Source organism: Podarcis erhardii (genome assembly GCF_964252035.2).
Source record: "Podarcis erhardii genome assembly, chromosome: 6".
Taxonomy (NCBI): Eukaryota; Metazoa; Chordata; class Lepidosauria; order Squamata; family Lacertidae; genus Podarcis; species Podarcis erhardii.
The window spans coordinates 100,071,021-100,090,160 of NC_138510.1; the positions used below are offsets into that span (position 1 = coordinate 100,071,021).

General features: G+C 48.2%; 1 protein-coding gene across 1 annotated transcript in view; it reads left to right on the forward strand.

Moving 5' to 3' along the window:
• Window positions 1-18,861, forward strand: part of PDE4DIP (phosphodiesterase 4D interacting protein) — a 60,980-nt gene extending 42,119 nt beyond the window's left edge. The window contains exons 23-37 of the mRNA XM_081867415.1: window positions 719-1,160; window positions 1,854-2,089; window positions 3,329-3,380; window positions 4,107-4,345; window positions 5,575-5,709; window positions 7,238-7,426; window positions 8,651-8,941; window positions 9,706-9,837; window positions 10,621-10,798; window positions 11,433-11,557; window positions 13,184-13,359; window positions 14,470-14,601; window positions 15,856-15,973; window positions 16,865-16,911; window positions 17,847-18,861. Coding sequence (XP_081723541.1) covers window positions 719-1,160; window positions 1,854-2,089; window positions 3,329-3,380; window positions 4,107-4,345; window positions 5,575-5,709; window positions 7,238-7,426; window positions 8,651-8,941; window positions 9,706-9,837; window positions 10,621-10,798; window positions 11,433-11,557; window positions 13,184-13,359; window positions 14,470-14,601; window positions 15,856-15,973; window positions 16,865-16,911; window positions 17,847-17,894 — 2,540 coding nt within the window. The 3' untranslated portion in view covers window positions 17,895-18,861. The remainder of the gene's footprint in view (window positions 1-718; window positions 1,161-1,853; window positions 2,090-3,328; window positions 3,381-4,106; window positions 4,346-5,574; window positions 5,710-7,237; window positions 7,427-8,650; window positions 8,942-9,705; window positions 9,838-10,620; window positions 10,799-11,432; window positions 11,558-13,183; window positions 13,360-14,469; window positions 14,602-15,855; window positions 15,974-16,864; window positions 16,912-17,846) is intronic.
• Window positions 18,862-19,140: the final 279 nt, after the last annotated feature.

Below are 19,140 nucleotides of genomic sequence, written 5' to 3' on the forward strand. Positions count from 1 at the left end.
AAGAGAGCCTCAGAGGAGGGAGGGAAGGAAAGAGGGACAGAGGCCAGGGTGCCATAGCAAACTGGTTGAAAACCACTGGTCTAGGGACTATTTCATATGTTCATTGTGTTATTTTTAGCCATACATCTAAAAAATTGTAAATGCAGCCCATGAGCTCTCAATCCACAGTGTGGTCCAGGAACAGCTGCCAGGAAGTGGGGATTTGCAGCAACTCCATACTGAGTGAATGTTGGGTGGAAAGGACCCTAATGCACAGGTGGAAACCCTTTTCGGACTGGTGGACCAGATCCTCATCTCCCCCCACCCTGTGCACTAATCTTGACTACTTGTGAATCATCTGACATTATTATAATGTCAGGTGACTGATAGGTGAGCTCCTAGGGGTGCAAGAAGGGGGTCTGCTTCACCAGCAGGACTGAACCCCATCAGCTGATGTAACACGTATCATGCCATACAAAAAAAGAGAGAAATATATTTTGAAGCTGCCAAGAAAAGGGATTTGCAGCCCCAAATACCTTTGTCAGGGGCTCATTTCCTGGTTTCTTAATGAACCAATCTCAAAGTCTGTTGGAACAAAATCTTAAAATCCCAATTATGTCAGCTGGTAGGCGTGGCTTGGGGGAAATGGCCTTGTGGGCCAACTTGCACCCCCTGGCAGGGCAATATTGGTTGTCCCCTCCCCCCGCCCTAATATCTCACCTTTCAGTTGTTTCCCCAGAATGTGAAGAACATGATATGTTCCATGAGGAGTTGAAGCCTAGGAAGAACATGCTGGGCTCCCCTCCCAGCCCATGTGACGATGCTGCCATTCTCCGCCAGCAAGTGTGGGACCTCCAGCTACAGCTGCAGAGCTCGCACAGAGTCATCCAGAACCTGCAGAGTCGTGTGCGCTCCATATCTGCCACGAGTGACTATGGGGGCGAGCGCCCACTCCAGCAGAAACCAGGCTATGCCCTGGGCAGCTCCCCCTCGCACAGCATGACGGAAGAAGATGAAGGCTGGTACTCAGACAGCCTGGGCTCCTTCTGCCCCGCCAGCCTCCAGCCCCGCCGAGACCTGGCCAGGCTCATCCAGAGGGTGTCCCTGCTGGAGGCTCATCTGGGAGAGAGCAAGCCCAAGTGGCTGCTGGCCGAGGAGCTGAAGCCTGCAGCATCGATGGGGTAGGACTGAGGCAGAGTTCCAGGGGGCAGGGGGGACTGATCTGCTGGGCCTGGGAGAGACGGACCGTCCCAAGGAAGCCCCTCCAGTGCCTTCTTGCTCCTCCTTTGCCAGGGGGTGGAGCCCATTCAAAGGCTCTGTAGATACACTTGGTCTTCTGGATATCCTCTGGTATATTCAATATACGAGCCGTTTCCGCATGGCAGAATATTCAAACAACATTTTATTATTATAATTACTAGTACTATTATTATTATTATCACCAACATTATTCAAATTTTTATACACCACTTCATTTGCAGATCCCAGGGCCATTCACAAGATAAAATTACAAGATAAAAGCACAAAATACATAATATAAACAGGAACAAAAAAACCCATAAAACGTTAAGGCCTTCTTCCCCTCCCACAAGACATGGAAACGGGTGTCGGATGTTAATCAGCCCAAGGCCTGGTTGGAGAGGAGCGTTCTCACCTGGCACCTAAAGGTGTATAACCTCCCTGAGGAGAGCATTGACCTTGTGAAATTAATTTGGCAAAGTCAAGCAAGAGTTGTGGATCCGTTCCAAGGTGTCTTTTTCCCCACAGCATCCCCTGAAAGTCCGGTGCTTTTCTTTCTCACTGGGGGCTGAGTGTTCCTCCATCACTTGGTGTGGGGGGAGCCTTGCCTCTCACGGTCCTCTCTTCTCCTGCAGGAAATACAATTCGTTGGTCCAGGCTCAGGCTCGGGAGCTCTCCCATTTGCGCCAGGTGATTCGGGAGGGACGAGGGGTGTGTCACCTGCTGAAGCAACACTTCCAGGACACCATCAAGTCCTTTGAGGAGCTCCTGAGAGGCACCGACTTTGATTACTTCTTGGGCCAAAGCTTCCGTGAACAGCTGGCACAAGGGAGTCAGTGGGCAGAGCGGCTGGCCAGCAAACTGAACAGAAGTAAGTTTCATCAGCTCTCACAGACTTTGAGTTTGAGGGCTTGTAGGGGTGCAGATAGGGACCCTGGCACCCGCCTGAGAGCTGCTGGAACTGAGTTCCGGCAAGTTCCAGCTGCAAAAAAATCCCTGCCAGTGGGGAAGTACAAGCTCAGCTTCCTTCCAAGCCAAGGCCTCACCTGGGATAGAGGCGTTAACATGACAAAAGGGCTTGAAGGCCCACCTTGGCCTGGGCAGACGGAGGTTGCCATGGGGATGGGGGGTGTTTGAGATGTCATGAAAAGAGCAGGGTGTACTGAGAAGAAGTCCGAGAAGAAGGGGAGAATAGACAGAGATCCATCTTTGGGAGGCTGGATGCAGAGCTGGCTGGAAGACATGCCTTGAACTCCAGTGCTGCTCTGCTGTGGGGAACAAGTCCCTCTTAAACTGACCAAGCTATGACAGTCTCCGCTGTGTCTTCAATCCTCCAAAGGAACACAAACCCTGGGTGAGCACCTGGAACTCCTGGGAATCTTGCAACCACTCAGCAGAGAGTGGGAGTAGTGCCCAACTTCTGTAACACTACTTAACTATCTGCTGTGGGCATTCCTTTGACTGGGAGCATTTGCAACTTGAGTGAGTTAGAGTGAAATGTTCACTTACAGTTTCTGGAGTTCAAAGGCTTTATTCATGCAGAAACTATTTACAGGACAAGTGGAGAAAGAGAACATAGCAGACGTTTTGTCTCAACAAGTTGGGAGAGAGAACAGACTAAAGTGGTTCAGCTTTTGCAGGTGGAGTTAACTTAGACCCATGAGTGTTGGCTTGATCACTAGACAAACAGTTCCCTCATGTGGTTTAAAGTAATATGTTCATTAGCTACAAGCTCAAGAGAAGGAAATGTTTTTGCTTCTCTCCAACAAGCAGTTATTCCCACCATACAGCTTGAGTGCTAAGGCCCAGAGACAGTGTGTTCATGCTTTATTGAATCTTTGACTGAGACAGATTTTACAATTAGGCTTTCCTAACATTGTCTGTGAAAAAGTCTGAAAACCATATAGGCAAGGTTTTTAAGAAGCTTTTTTTTTTTTTAAGGGCAGGGTCTTGTTGGAGACTTTGGCGTGACATCAGTTTTTCTCAGTATGGAACCCACATTTTCCTCATGACTTCCTGTTTTGTCCCCTATTAGAGAGAGGGAGAGGGAGAAAAAGTAGGGGGACTGCAAAATCATGGACTAACCCTGTTCATCTGAATTCTGTTTCAGGGAATGACCTAAAAATGGAGGACAAATCTAGTCATGAACTGCTTACTCTGAGGTAACTGTAGTAGATTCCTAGCTGCAGGCTTATTTTGACATTACTTACTCCAAATTTGGTACGTCTACGCATCCGTTTTACTGCACATCTTATGTATGGTAAATTTTTGCCACTTGGCAGAGTGATACAGCTCTTCACTTAGTCAATGGACTTCTGTATCCAGTTTCTGTCCTCCCTATGGGCATAACTACCCCTCTGCTTCCTTTTTACTTGAAAAGTGTGTGTCACTCCCTCGCTTGGGTCATGCCACATTACAATGCTTTTAATAAAGACATCCTGCTTTACTAGCCTCTGGAGACTCCAGGCTGAACCCCAGTATTGAACCCCAGTATTTCCATAACAATATGCTGTTAGAAGTGGGATGCCTGGTCCTCTAGCTCAGGGCTGGGACACCTCATACAACAACCGGTGGCCCTTAGCAGTGTGGGATCCTTTGTAGCCAACGCAAGTCCTGTCCTGTAATAAGTTATCTCCAAGGGAGAATTTGTGCCACAAGTAGACTTTGTGAGTTTGCTGGTTGGCACAGAGGACAAGAAAGAGATCGGCATGATGTTAAGGTGACAAGAAGACACCTTTAACATTTGTGTGAAACAATTTCACCTGCTCAGATTCCTTGTTCTGCACAGCCACTAAAAGGGCAGAGAGCCCTGCCCCCCCCCCCCCAGTGATGTGTCTTCTTTGGGGAGGTGGGAAGTCTCTCTGTGGAAATACTTTGTCCCTCTCCAGACTGAGCAAGGAGCTCCAGGAGAAGGGGCAAACCATCCAGAGCCTCCAGGCGAAGCTCCACCTGCGCTCAGTGACCCCTTCCAGCAGCCGCACCATCTCTGAATCGCCCCGTTCTGGCAGCAGCACTTCCTTTCTCTCAGACGGCCTGGACAGCTGCTCTGACATGGATGAGGGCAGCGAGCGTGTTTTCTGCCAGGAGGACCCTAGTGAAAACCAGCCCCACAGCCTCCGAAACAAAGGTATAGTCTGAAAGACCTGCCAGAGGAATGCTCTCCCTCCAGGACTGCTGAGTAGCATAAATTGTGCCAGGCGCAGAGACCTCCAAGGACAACGCAGCAGGGAACCTGGAACGGAGACTGGATCCTAGTTGCTCCAGTTCTACACGAAGGTGCAAGGGGAAGAGAACAGAACAGACCAGGCCTGTCCAGTAGTCCCTTCTCTTCCAAGACAGCCTCTCTAAGGCTCTTGCTCACACTTGGAAAAGCTCCATTGCAGACTTTCTCCACAGGGTGGGAGCTGCTCCTAGGGGGCTTCCATGCACAGATATATGTACAGTCTTGCTAAAAACTATGCATGGAAAGTCAAAACTAAACCCACAGTGGGGTTCATGTGTCAGAGATTGCAAAAGGTTGCCAAACCGTTTGGAATGAAGGGCTTGTGAGAGGTGAACAAGTAGATATCCACACAATGGGATTGCTTGCTTTTATAAAGGAATAACACCCGAATTACAGGTATGGTGGGGTGCAGGATGGAGAGTATTGTAGAAAAGGACTGAATACATGCCTCCTGTTAGTAATAGGAGAAGAGAAAACATATTCAGAACAAGGCACAAGATTTAGGTTGAACCACAGACAATCCATGTTACATAATGCTAAGTCTGGTGAACGTTGTTTTGTTCAGACATTTCCAAGTTCCCAAGGAATTCACAAAACCAAAGAGACACACACACACCGCACGAGTCTAAAAGCAATTTAAATTTGCAAGTGAGATATTCTGAATGTGTGTATCCACTCCTCCGCCAGTTATTCAGCTGGTGTAAGGTTAGAAGAAGGCTCAGATCACCAAACTACCTGTCCTCACGGGGCACCCAAGGGCTTGGGAGGTCTGCACCATTGCTGTGTATATGGGAACATGCCTTGGTTGCATTTGAATACCATTTCTGAAGGTGGGAGGTAGATCATACCTGCAATTCAGATGCTTTCTATACTTTTAATGCAATGGTTGTACGACTGCTTTTATTTTGTATCTTCTCACTTAATATGAGCCACTTTGAGAGCACCATGTTTTCTTAATGTGTAGGGTATAAATTTAGCCAACAAACAAACAAATGACTATCACTGTCCACATTTCCTCTCACTCTTGTCTCGTCCATTGTCATATGATCAAGGCTCCTTTGCCCCCAGAGTTTAGCCATGATACTCTCCACATGCAAAAGCATTTCCCATCCTCTCTTTGTGGCTTCTTTTAGACTGTTATTCCAGCAAATCTTCTGTGCAACCATCTCCCCCACCTGCTGCAGCCACATCTCCTGCTGCTCCAGCGGAGCCCATTGCAAGGAACCTTCTTCTATCTCCTTCGCAAGCCACCCAGCAGCCTTGCAGAGGTATGGTGGACCACATTATGCAGAGTGGAATGGTGGGCAAATTGTCGGCATGTGTGGACCTTTAGTTATAACGTAATTGATGTTATGAAGATCAGCATGCAACATAGACATGTTAGGAGCAAAGGAGGATACAGTAAAGAATATTCAGGGATCTTAATTGTCAAGGGGCTAAAGCATCTCATTCACCTCCTCCCCTTGGGGCTGCTTATGACCCAGGCGTTTCCAGCTCAAGCCTCACTGCCTTTAGATATTGAAGACAAAATGTAGCCACAACCTTTTCCCTGCATCTTCAACTTGTGGGGGAAACTCCCATGGAAGAGAATGATTTCCAGATGGCTTGAATTCCTATACTGCTTATTTTTAGAACTTAACCCTTGACATCATCAACAACAGCTTTCCCTCAGCTGGGCTGCCTGCCATCCTGCACCTTTTTTCTGAATCAGCCCTTTGGTGAGGAGGGAGAATATTTCCAGTTTCACCACATCTTTGTAAATGTTTATTTTTCTTCCCAACAAATATTATTTTATAAAGGTGTTTCATTGGGGGTGTAGGCCCAGTCAAAATTTCCTGGAAACCAGCAGAGAGCCAACGTCATGACTTCAGAACAGGCACAATATGGCTGCATCTAGGAAAACCGCTCAGAATCCTAATAGCAGAATTCTGCGCTAGTTGCCATTTTAAAACTGTCTTCAAGGGCAGCCCCATGCATAACACATAACATACAGAGGGTAAAGGTAAAGGACCCCTGACAGTTAAGTCCAGTCACAAATGACTCTGGGGTTGTGGCGCTCATCTCGCTTGACTGGCCAAGGGAGCCAACGTTTGTCCGCAGACAGTTTTTCTGGGTCATGTGGCCAGCATGAGTAAGCCACTTCTAGCGAAACCAGAGCAGCACACAGAAATGCCATTTACCTTCCCGCTGGAGCGGTACCTATTTATCTACTTGCACTTCGTGCTTTCAAACTGCTAGGTTGGCAGGAGCTGGGACCAAGCAACAAGAGCTCACCCCGTTGCAGGGATTCGAACTGCCGACCTTCCAATTGGCAATCAGTGGTTTAGACCACAGCACCACCTGCGTCCCTGACCCAGAGGTTATCAGAGCATAAATAATCACAATCATGCTGTGTCTCTTCTGGAAAGCCCACAGCTGACCAAGCAGATGGAGCTGGTAAGAAGGACCCTTAGCCACCAAAGCCACAAGGTCAAGTGGGGATGGATAGATCAGCGTATGTCCATCCTGTGCACAAAAACTACTCTGCCTCATCCCATTTATGGACAGATCATTTTAGGGAAAGTTCTAAACTATCCACATAGCTGGGGGCGGGAGATGCTCTTTCGTGGAATCAGTCATTCTCGCTGAGCAGACTTCTTGAGCACTCACTGAAGAGGCGATATAGTGTCCTCCAAGCTGCAGCCAGCATCTTTGGAGAAGAGCCGACTTGGTTCATATGTTTGTCTGTCACCTCACCCTCTTAACCTTCTCTCTCTCTCTCTCTCTCTCTCTCTCTCTCTCTTATTCTGTGCCTAGGGTTCCATCCAGACTCTTTGTCCAAGCCAGCTGGTTTGGTTTCATTTGCCTCCAGGCCCTGCTCCTTCCTGCCTTTGGGGCCTTCTCCTCCAGCCCCGGCTCCACTCCTTGGCTGCTGCAGGGCGCCAGTTTTCTCCCTGGCTGAGGCACAGCAGGAACTGCAGATGCTGCAGAATCAGCTGGGAGAAAGTGAGCGCTTGGCTCTCTCGCCAACCTCCCACATGGCTTGCATGGCTTGCTGAACAACCATCTTTGCATGGCCTGCTTTCACCTCTTAGAGCAGGGAAACTAACCACCTCCTAGGATAGCAGAGGCCATTGCAGACCAACTTTTGTATGTTCATTCGGGGCTGGTATCTTGAGGGTTCCAGAAAGGCAATGGACACTGACACGGTAGGACGGACTGTGCTCACTGCCGAGAGCAGGGTTGAGGGGGACATTAGATTCAGTTTGCATTCAAAGGCGAAGCCACTGAATTCACACTTCTCAAACAATATGAGAACCAAATACAGTCATCCTTCAACATCTTTGCTTCCCTCAGCCAACCTTTATTTCTGGGCCACAGTGAGGAACAGAGATGCCACATCATCACACAATAGATCCCCAATTAGGATCTTCTCCCTCTGTGTGTATTTTAAATTAATCTTTAATCTCAGAGGATCCAGATCAGACCGGGAATTTTAACAGGTAATCCTCCCCACCCCACCCCCCGCACCATATTCCAAATTAGAACAATTTCTCCCCATCCCTCCCCAGCTTCTGGAAGGATTTTAATCAGGAGAACATTGAGGAGAAAGGGGTCAGCCCCCTTCCCTGATCCCCAGTGTGAGTTGAGCACCCATAGCTCCCTCCCTTTCTATCTCTCTCTGTGTGTGTCTATATCTCCCACAGGAGATTCTGATTACAGATCTCCCATGTTACAGCTAGTGTGGTTGGAGTTGCCTTGCTTTCTGAGTCTTTCTTATTGTTGGCAACTTGACAGCTGAAAGGACTTGCGGACCATATCAAGAAACAATGTGTTGTTCTTATTTATTGCACTTACTAGCTGTCATGTTGTTTTATTTCACTCTGCATTGCATCTGCTTTTCTTTGCCCTTAAACACTGTCGTAGCCTAGAAAACCCAGACTGGTTTCATAGACAGCAGGATTTTTCCTGAATACTAACAAATCTTCCACCAGTAAGAAGCAGGTGCCTAATTTTTCTCTCTAGAATTGCACCCAATATAGAGTTGTGTTCTGGTTTTCAGATCCTAAATACCTGGACACGTGCTGTGGGGAGAAAGTGGGGAAGTTGGCTGATGGAGTAGACAGCTGCAGCAGTCCCCACTCCCATGGAAAGCTTGCAGTGTCACATAAACATGAGCATGGTGCCCTGCCCTCCTCTTTCTGACTTTCTGCTGTCCCCTCTGCCTAGGTGTGCAGCTGCCAGCTCTACCTCCTGTGAAGTCAGGGTCACCGGCTGGCTGCCTTTCCACGGGCTTCCCTGCTGTCTCTTCCAAGCCCTGCCTCCAGGCCTGCCCTCGTGTGGACCAGTTGCTTCCCATGCAAAACTCTGCTGAATGGAACAGGAAATCTGAAGGGTGGGGGGGGGAGAGCAACCCCCCCTGTTGTATGCACCTGAACTTCAGAGAGCCACAGGAGAGATGTGTCTCTGGAATCCTGCCATCATGTTCTTTAGCAACACTTTCTAGCCATAAGCTCTCAGGTAAACCCTGCGGTCCTGTCCTCTTCATTGCATGAGTCATGAGAACCATCCTTACCAGCCTTCTTTGATTGCATGGTTCCAGTGTAAGAAACCACTGAGTATTCCTTGGATCATGAGTGACATCCTGCTCTGGATCAATGGGCATTTCCGGGCCTAGGTCTGGTGAGATTCACCAGCATCTCTTACTATTACTGGTATTACGCAGGTGGCGCTGTGGGCTTGCAAATCAGAAGGTCAGCGGTTCAAATCCCCATGACGGGGTGAGCTCCTGTTGCTCTGTCCCAGCTCCTGCCAACCTAGCAATTCAAAAGCATGCCAGTGCAAGTAGATAAATAGGTACTGCTGCGGCAGGAAGGTAAACAGCATTTCTTTGCACTCGCTGGCTTCTGTCATGGTGTCCCGTTGTGATGGAAGCGGTTTAGTCATGCTGGCCACATGACCCAGAAAGCTGTCTGTGGACAAACACTGGCTCCCTTGGCCTGAAAGCGAGATGAGCGCTGCACCCCATAGTCACCTTTGCCTGGACTTAACCATCCAGGGGTCATTTACCTTTTACCTTTGCCTTAATATTGCTCTTGTAGAACAGGATGTGTGGTTCCACCTTTTCATGCCAGGTTATAAATTTGAGGATGATAGTAGCTTGCACAGGTCAGGTCTCCTTCCTATGCCAGGAAATTCCCAGAGCTTCAGAATTACTTTTGGCACATCCTACCTTGGCTCTCATCTCTCTTGCATCTGTGCCCTTCCTTGCTGCTTGAGCACAGCTGGTGGTCTGCTGGAGGAACACCTTTCTGAGATCCAGATTCTCCGCCAGCGCCTAGAAGAGTCCATCTCTGCCAATGATCACCTGCGGGAGCAACTGGAAAAATGCCTGTCCCTGGTGCCAAAAAGTCATGGTAAGAGGAAAGGCATCCTCACCCTCTCCTCAGGGAGAGATCTGCCACAGATGGCACTCAACCCCAAAGTGCTCTGTTGGTGTCTAGATATCACACCCATCACACACACCCTCAGCTGGGATCCAGAGGAAGCAATAAAATTGACTGAAGGCATTATACAGGAAGACTTTAATTTAGAAGGGACCTTTCCTGAATGGGACCATGAGTGACTAGACATTACAGAATAATCTTGGAAATGCAGAAGAGTGTTATTGGGTAAAATAGCAGTATGTTAAAGTTTTGTTTAATTCCGCTCCAAGTGGAAAAGCTCTAAGGGGCTCTCTGTATATTTCATACTTTCAGATCGTACTCAAGTACAAAATGCTCTTACGAAATGCCCCTCACTTTTCCTTCCTTGCATCCAGCCATTCAGAGTGCAAGGGATCTCTCCCCTCCCCTGTCTTCTGGTGTACCTGGATGACAAATGGAAAGAACTGAAGTCCAACTTGCCTCCCAGAAAGCAGACCCTTCAAAGTCATTTCCCTTTCTGCCAGTCTGCGTGCCATATGGGGAGGGAGAAGCTCTGAGGCTGGCAGGAGATGGAGATCAAAGCTCAGCTTGGACAGCTGGCCTTTCCATGTCAAGGCCAACCTCCCTTCTACAGCAGCTGGAGATTCTGATGGTCACATGTGAAAAGGCACTAACGTTTTTATTTTAATCAAAGAAATAATGGCAGTGTAGTTGCATTCTGTTTGAGGACTCTTTAGTAAGATAAAAGCACCCCTGACTCTCTCCCATCCCCAGAGCTGGAGCAGCTGCAGGAAGCTCTGCTGGCATCCCACTTAAAACTGCATGACAGCGAGATGGAGCTGCACCAGCAGCGAGCTGAGCAGCAGCGGCTACAGGAAGAAATCCGAGGCCAGCAGCAAGACTTTGTGCACCTCCAGGAGGAGTTTCTGGCTCTGCAGAAGAACAATTCCAGGTAGGCCAAACAGAATGGCAGAAGTCAAGGAGATGGAGCATCTCCTTGCCCTCAAAGTCTTAGGGAGATGGGAGCTGTCGGGTGTGGAGGCTGGATGACTAGGAATTGGGGTGGAGGGACGGGCTTTCTCGGAGGCAGCCTCAGAGCCATTCACAAGGATCCCTACAACGGCAGGCATCTCCACAGCAAAGACTAACAGGTTTAGTGTGGCGTAGGCTGTCCTGGACTGCAATCCATTTCATCTGAACATTTCATCACTCCAGTCCACAAAAGTTTATGGCCAGAATAAATTAGTTTTTAACTTGGTGAAATCTGCTTCATTAGTTTTACTGTAAGATTAATAAGACTAGCCTTCCAGAAAGCATCAGACATTGTTTGAAAAATAAAACCCCAAAACACTACAGTTGGAGGAAGGAAAGAACTTTTGCAGGAAGAGAACCCAAAAGGAGGGTGAATGGGCTTTGATTCCCCCCCCCCCCGAGTTGGGAAAGGGAAGAAGAAGAAGGAACTCTGATGAAGCTGCCTTTAGGCTTTCTGCTTCTGCTTGTCCCTTCAGGATGGGCCTTGCAGAGACATCTGACTTCCCAGCCAGAGATGGCAAACTTCCATTCATTTCTTGGGGTTCTCCTTGCAGGCTTCAACATAGAGTGGCTCTGCTTCAGCAGCAGTGCGAGCAAAACCAGCTGCACTTCCAGACCCTGCAGGCTGAATTACAGGTCTATAAGTTGCTGTGTGGCCCGCAGTTGAAGGTGGCCTCAGGTGGGTACTAAGCTGCTTCCTGGGACACCCCTAGAATGCTCCTGGGGGTGCTGGCTGGTTGGGCCTGGGCACTGGAGAAGCAGGTGGAGGCCGAGAGGGCAGGACATCGGATCTGCCTCTGGGAAGTCCGGAGTGGAACAGATCTATCCTGGAACTCCTAGGAAGTCTTCACAGGGGCCATAGGGTTCCCCACTTACTTTGTTCACCACCACCACCATTAATACTTGTATACCCCTTAATATGCAGAATCTGTAAGCATTTTACATAAAACACAGTGAGATAATTAAAAAAGAATGCATATGCAACATTTAAGCAAAAAATACAAATATATCTGTAAAAACAGAGACGCTATCAACAAAACATTCAGTTCAACATCATTAAGTAATGGAAAGAACAACATGATGAATCTCATGAGCCCAGGAATGCCTGCTGAATGGGGGGGGGGTGTTAAAGCTGGCCGCTGCTTCTGCCTCACATTCTGCAGTACATGGAAGACCCTTTGACCGCTGGTCAGGTGGATCAGGGTGGAGGAGAGTCCAGCAATAGCAGGAGAGCCACAGGTTCCCCATCCTTGGTTTATCTTTTAGATAAACTCAGCAACAGTTATTGGGGGGGCTCTCAGAGAAGGCATGTCATTCTCTTCCACTTTATTATTTTATTAGTGTTGTTTGGTACTAATTTTTTTGCTTGTATCTGTAAAAACATAATAATGAACTAGCAATTCCCTTCACTCCTAGATGCTGACAGAATGCTGGCTTGAGTAATTTGCCTTATGACTCTTGTATCATTCCTCTTCCTCCTCAAGATTCGTGTGACTCTTTGATCCTGTTCCCATCATGACCAGACTGAAATTAATTAAGCGTGTATTTATTCCGTAATCTTTTGGGAAGTTGCAATACATTATGAACAGTATTGCTTGATGGGTTGTGCAGTATCAGAGCAGGTATTGGATGAGAATATTGTGTAATATTGGGTGAGAAGTCTAGCATAGTCAGAAGATTACAATAATAATGATCATAAAGTATTGCAACTTCCCAAAAGATTAGGAAATGGACATAAAAGGGCGACTTTTCAAAAGATTAGCTGCAGACCAATGGAACCTGTAGATAAATATGCTAGATAAATCAACTAAGTCTTTCCTCATATACCTTTTGAGTTGGCAACTCAAAAGCTGACAACTAATATACCTAAACAGAGCAGCCGACACCATCAGTGGATTATTTTAGGGTGGATGTCTTCCTTGATCCTCCCTGGAATTTTCACTAAACCTAATTCTCTCCACACATGCAAGGAAAGTCACACCTGACCTGTGTGGATGCAGGTCAAGGCAATAGCCAGAAATTGCAGGTCTTGATATTTCCCCCAACTCTTACAAAGTTTTAGCAAGATCTCATGCGATCTTGCCAGAAGTCGGCACTACTTCTCCACTGGTGGTGGTAGGTGGGGCAGTATGACCACGAGGGCAACTGCTCTTGGGCTTTTGCTGCCTGAAGTGGCTGCCTCCCCCCACCTCATAGGTGAGCCAGTCCGGCATCTGGTTGTAGCTGAAGAGAGCAAAGCCTGTGTGATCTGAACTCCAAAGAGGTGCTGACCCAATTAGGTTCCAGTCTGGTGCTTTGCTTTCAGGGACACAGAAGCAGGAGAAGCTGGTGCTGTTAAACAATATCAGCAGCCAGGGGTCCCATGTGATCGGCCCCCTCAAGGACTACAGCACCCTTAAGAAACAGATTCTGGAAGGCAAGACTCTGATCCACAAAATGGCCTCTCTCCTGCATCCTGGCCAAGAACTACAGCAATCCAAGGTAAAGTGGGAAGATGCAGAAAATATAAACTCCTCCGGAGCCACATGATCTTTCTCAGCCATACCATCACGAGACTGCGAGGCCCAGGAATGGCCACAGGTCGTTGGGACTGCAACAGTTATCACAGGGTATCTTTCCAGCCCACCTGGGCCATGGGGAGAAGAAAGGCTGCTCCCTCGTGTTAGGACAGAGGTGCTCCTGGGAGGACTTACTGAGACAGCTTGAGGACCACCAAATGCATACTCTCCAGAATTACAGTCCCAGAATTAAAAAACCATCCCAGCTTCTGATTTGATCCCAGAATATCCCTATTTTGCCCACCAGTGCTATTGCCCCCACGCTCAGCGAGGAGGGTGAGCTGGTTCTTGTCCCGAGTGGTGGTTGCCTCTTCATGGCCTTTCAATGGCAGCCACTGCTGGCCTCCTCCCTTGGGCAGCTTGTAGTGGCTGCTGAAGGGCAGCCAAGGAGGAGGAGAGGCTTTGGCTGCTGAGGCCCAGATCCCCATGATGCACCGGCTCCCAGGGGCAGGGAGAGGGCAGGAAGAAAGTGGGAGCAGAGCACAAGGAGTCTTGATTTTGATTTTTTAATGCTTTATGTGTCTGTGTTTAATCTTGCTGCTTTCTAAAATTTATTGATTGGCGTGTGCTTTTCTTTTTGTAAGTCTACCAATAAAATAAAATCTGGATTGAGGGGTTTTTTCAGGACGGTGGGGGGGGGCCATGCCCCGTTGGGGTGGTGCTGGTGGCCGTCACCATTCTTCTGACAGGAAATGCTCTGCAGGGCGGGGGATGCAAAAAATGGAGGTGGGTCAAGGAGTTGTCAGGTAGTGAGAAATGTCCCTTATTTTCATCTGAGGAATAAAAAAATTCCTTCCAGTAGCACCTTAAAGACCAACTAAGTTAGTTCTTGGTATGAGCTTTCGTGTGCATGCACACTTCTTCAGGGAATTTGTTTATTTTGTTTTGACTATGGCAGACCAACACGGCTACCTATCTGTAACTTCATCTGAGGAATGTTTGAGAGTATGCAAAAGTTAAACAGGGGCGTCAAAGTGGCTGAGGTTGTGCAAGAGACTCTCTTGATAAAAGTTTCTTCTCTCTGCTGCTGTAGATCTTCTGCCAAGAAAGGATCAGGCAGCTGCTTGCCAACATGAGTTCTTTGCACCAGATCCTGGAGAAGTCCGCTTCGCTCCTGGCAACGTTCTGGAGAGCAACCCTTCCCGGCCCTCACATCTCTGTGCAAGTATGACAGGCAGCAGGGAGACGCTTCCTCTTCCCATCCAAAGCATCCTCCTCCTTTCCTTTAGGAGCAAAATTCATTGACTGCCATGTGACAGAGATCTTCCTTGTGCGCTGTCTGCCTCATGCAGCCGGGTGTTTTGTTTTGCATGTGGGTGTGTTGGAAAGGGGACGATGGAGACATAAGAAAGGGCGGCATATTCTGTGTGGTGCAGAGAGAGAGGGAGAGAGAGAGAGAGAGAGAGAGAGAGAGAGAGAGAGAGAGAGAGAGAGAGAGAGAGACTGCTCTTAGGAAGTGGCATCTCAAGTAGTTTTGTGTCATGCTGCAGGCATTCCTAACTTGGTCTCTTAGGGCTGATTTATATGTGCAAGAGAATGAGTGCTAGAATGGACTAGACTATTCAATTCGGCAAAGAAAATTGCGTTTATATACCACTGTATCATAAAAATATATCACAGAGGTTTGTTTACAAGAATACAAAAACATAAAACCAGACAATAAAATAATAGAATGTTAAAAACAAGTTAAAAGCAAAAAATAAAATAAAAAATTAAGCAAACATCATCAGACCATTTGGGGAAAGTACTCTAAATTGCCCGCATAGACCTAATGAAACAGAAATGGTTTCAGCAGGCATTTAAAGGTTGGCACAGGAGATGCCTGCTGAATCTCTATTGGCAGGGAGTTCCTCAGGACTGGGCAGATGATCCTAAAGGCTCAACTTTTCATTGTTTCCAAATGAGCCTCACCAACTCAGGAAATGACAAGAGACACTCCTGCAGATGATCTCAGTGATCGAGCTGGACTATAAGGGTTCAGGTGTCCCCTGAGGTACGCTGGACCTAAGTTGTTCAGGGCTTTGTAAATCAATACAAGGATGTTGAACCTGGCTCGGTAGCAGGTGGGCAGCCAGAGCAGCAGTTATAACAATGGTGTGACCTGTCCTCAGTCAGAAGCTTCCGCCAACAGTCTGGCTCCCACATTCTGCCCCAGCTGGAGCTTCCAAACCAGACCCAAGGGCAGCCCCACAGAGAGCGCATTGCAGTAGTCTGTCCTAGAGGTTACCAACGCATGAACTACAATGCTGTTTTACTTTTGAAAAGTGAAGAATTATAAAATGTCTTTTACTCATATGTTGCTTGAAGAGGTGCAGTACATTCTTTTACCTGCAGGAGTCCATAGCCTCGTTCTGTTTCATGGTTGGACTGAGTTACTCTTGGAGATGCCGTAGAAAATAATAACCAGCTTCTTTCTCAGGAGCCATCTCGGAAGGAGGAGATCCAGGAGCTCAGAGCCAGACTAGCTGAGCCAGAGAGTCGCCTGCGGACTGCCGGCCGTGGGAAGGAGAGCATGGAGAGCGTCCTCCTTAGCCACTGTGAGCTGCCTCCCAGCTGTGAGATGGTTGGTTGGGCAGGGGTGGGTGGCTTGGCTGTGCAGCCCTCAAGGCATTCATCCAGCCTACAGATCCAGAGCGGGCAAGACTTAGGGTCCTCCTGCCCTCTTTGCAGCTGAATCCACAGCAACCAGAAAACAACGCTGGGTCTTGTTTTGGGGCAGGGAGGGAGTGGAGAGGAAGAAAACTACAAGTTTACACTACAAGTTTACATCCTTGTAATTAAAAATAGGAATGGGTGATTGCCCTCCTTTTTGCCTCAGAAGTACTTGGGGGGTTTCAGGAAATTACAATCAAAGACTCGAGAAGTCTGGAGCGCCTTTTCCTCCACGGCCTCCCACATCTGGGTGCTTGTCATGGGGCAGAGGGAACAGAGGCGCCTGCTCCTGGGCTGTGTGCCAGCCTCAATTCTGTTCCCAGTAATCAGAGCAGAGGTGCTCAGGGAGTGCCTTGATTCAAATGCCTGCCTAGTTCTAATGGTATGTTTGATAAAGTCTTCCCAGCCCCACTGCATAAGCTATTGTTATTACATGTCACAGACATTGTTTTCTTTGACTTGGAGCTGTATCCTAGCAGTGGGCTGGCTACTGTCCTGTGCATTCTCACATGCACACGCATGCAGAGCACATACAGGTGCATGCATCCCCATCAGAGCACTGGGCTCTGCTCCCCACAGCCCTGGGTTCTTTGACTTACAGCACTGCTGCCAAAAGCAGTAAGGCATATTGGGCCTCTGCATAGCTGGCTGGCCCCCCACTGCCCTCTACTGCACGAAGGGAAATCTCACAAGTTGCCTGGGCAATGAAGGAAAAGCGATGTAGGGGTCAGGGAGGAAATGTTCAGAGACAAGCCTGATTGTTACTTTGCTTACAGTGACAAGGACATACGATGTGCTGAGGAAAGCAAGGATGAACCTGGAGGTAAGTCCAAGCCCACTTACCTGCACAATGATACAGGTGAGCCAGGAGGCCACAGAGGAATGCAGGCCTGGCTAGGCCAGAGTTCACTTGGCCTACAAGTCGTGGTGGCGTTGCTGTTGAGCACCACAGGGCTTGCTCCAAAGGCCTTACTCCACTGCTGTCCCTCTTTCTTGTGCAAGGCTACAAACCCTTTCACACTTCTTAACTACCCACACAGGTGTTGGCCCCTGGGTCACAGGGTCACCACCCCCAGGCTCATGTTCTTGAAAAAAGGCATCCCCATAATGGGGAGAGAAACACTCAGACTTTTCCCTACTTTCAAGGGCTTTTGTTCAGTTTACCACCCTCCCTGCCTGCTCTAGGCCAGCAAATTTTCCAAGATAATCATAGAAGCTGGGAAAGAACTGTGAGGAAACAGCAGCTGAGAAAGTCCTAAGGCCAGGTTGTCACTCGTGTGCTGCTTCTTTTTCTGCTACTCCAAGGAAGAGAAACGCTGCCTCTTCTCCAGACTGTCGGGGAGCGCCTTTAACCTCCAACCTGCTGCACAAACACCTTATTGCCTTTCTAATCCAGACTATCACCAGCTTAGAGAGGGAGGAGGTCCTGTTCCGCTCTCCACACCCGCTGAGATAGTGCTGGTCCCTGGCTTTCATGTGGGCTAAGCAGCCTTGTACCCAGAATATAGGGGCCCCCAAGCCAGTTTTGTAGTCAGCAGTGGGTTGTGTTTACTCCCCACCATTTGCAGCCATGGATTTCAATTCAAAGTTGGTGTTGCAAAAGATATTGTCCCATGGCACCAGTGTACCACTCCTGCCCTTTAGAGCCCTCAGAGCTCCTTGTCCCCACTGCATGGTAGGGTAGGGTTAAGCAGAAGGATGAGAGGGAGGGAGTTAACCCCGTTCTTAGACCTCTGCTTTGTGCACTATCCTCTCTAGGGGATCTCCCCCCAGCCTCTTCCATCCTGTGACCATGTTCTTGCATGAGCGAAGAAGGAAACCTATCAGCTCAAGTGCCCAGAAGCAGGTGGAAGAAAACGAAATTCAATTACAGTTCATCACCCAAACCCAGGCATCAGAAAATGACCCTGCCCCAGACTGGCAGCTCTTCATGGTCCAGCAAGCCCTGACTTTTAGGATTTGTCCTGGAACCCAACCACTGCCTGACTTGCCAACTCCATCTCCTTCAGGGTGCGGCACCAAGCTGCTCCCGACCACTGCCTGTGTGTGCTCTGGAGTGACTGCTGCTAGGGATCAGGCTGCAATTTGCCTGGAAATGATCCAGCCAAAAGTGCAATACTATACTAAAAATAGACTACTGCTATAAATGCTGCTGTCTGGGAAAAAAAGGAGTGCTCTAAATGTGGCTTCATCCGAAGCTGCACTCGTCTGACTCTGTGAGGCTGGCTGGCTGAGGCTCAGCCGCTTCTAGCATTCTCCTGTGTATGTTGCTGTAAATCAGGGTGTAGAATTTAAGGCAATGCTTTCCTTGCTCCAGAGAAGTACGGCCCTGAGATACATTATTTGAAAATGTAATTATGCTGAATTACTGGGAAAAGGGGAGAGAGAGCAAGGCTCCCTTAGCCCCGGCAACATTTGACTCTTCAGCTACTCATTTCCATCTTCTGAAGTTACTTCTGAACTCAAAGCCAGCCCCATCAGCCCATAGGCTGTTTTCTGATGTGTATCTCAAGTCGCCTTCTGCAAGACTTCTTGTGACTGTTGCTTACCTGGAATGCTTACCTGGAACAGGTAACACCAGTTTACATGTAATGCACACAACAACTAATTGTGAAAGGATTAAAGAGTCCTTACTATAGTCTGTATGCTGTTAAGAAGGGCTCTAAGGGATGGGGGGGAATGAAAGTTGGCTTTGCTTAAATTTATTGAAAGACATGAACCATGTTTTCTTTGTATTATTTGAATTCCCAATAAAACTTTTTTTAAAAGTGAATGGAGTTTGCCTATGATGGAAACGGACAAGTTGCATCTTTGCTCGCAGTGCGACATGGGCCTGGGCCAGTCCCTGAACCTATTCTAGGAGCCGCTAAATTAAAGAGTTACCTCAGTTCTATTTCCTGCAGGAGCTAATGGATTTAACACAGCTCCAGATAGCTACTGAGCTGCATGTCAATTGGGCATCACAGGACCAGAGCTGTCACAAGACTGGGTGAGGCAGCCGCTGCAGTAGGAGAAGACAGAGGGGTGGCTCTAGCCACTCCGAGTCCCGGCA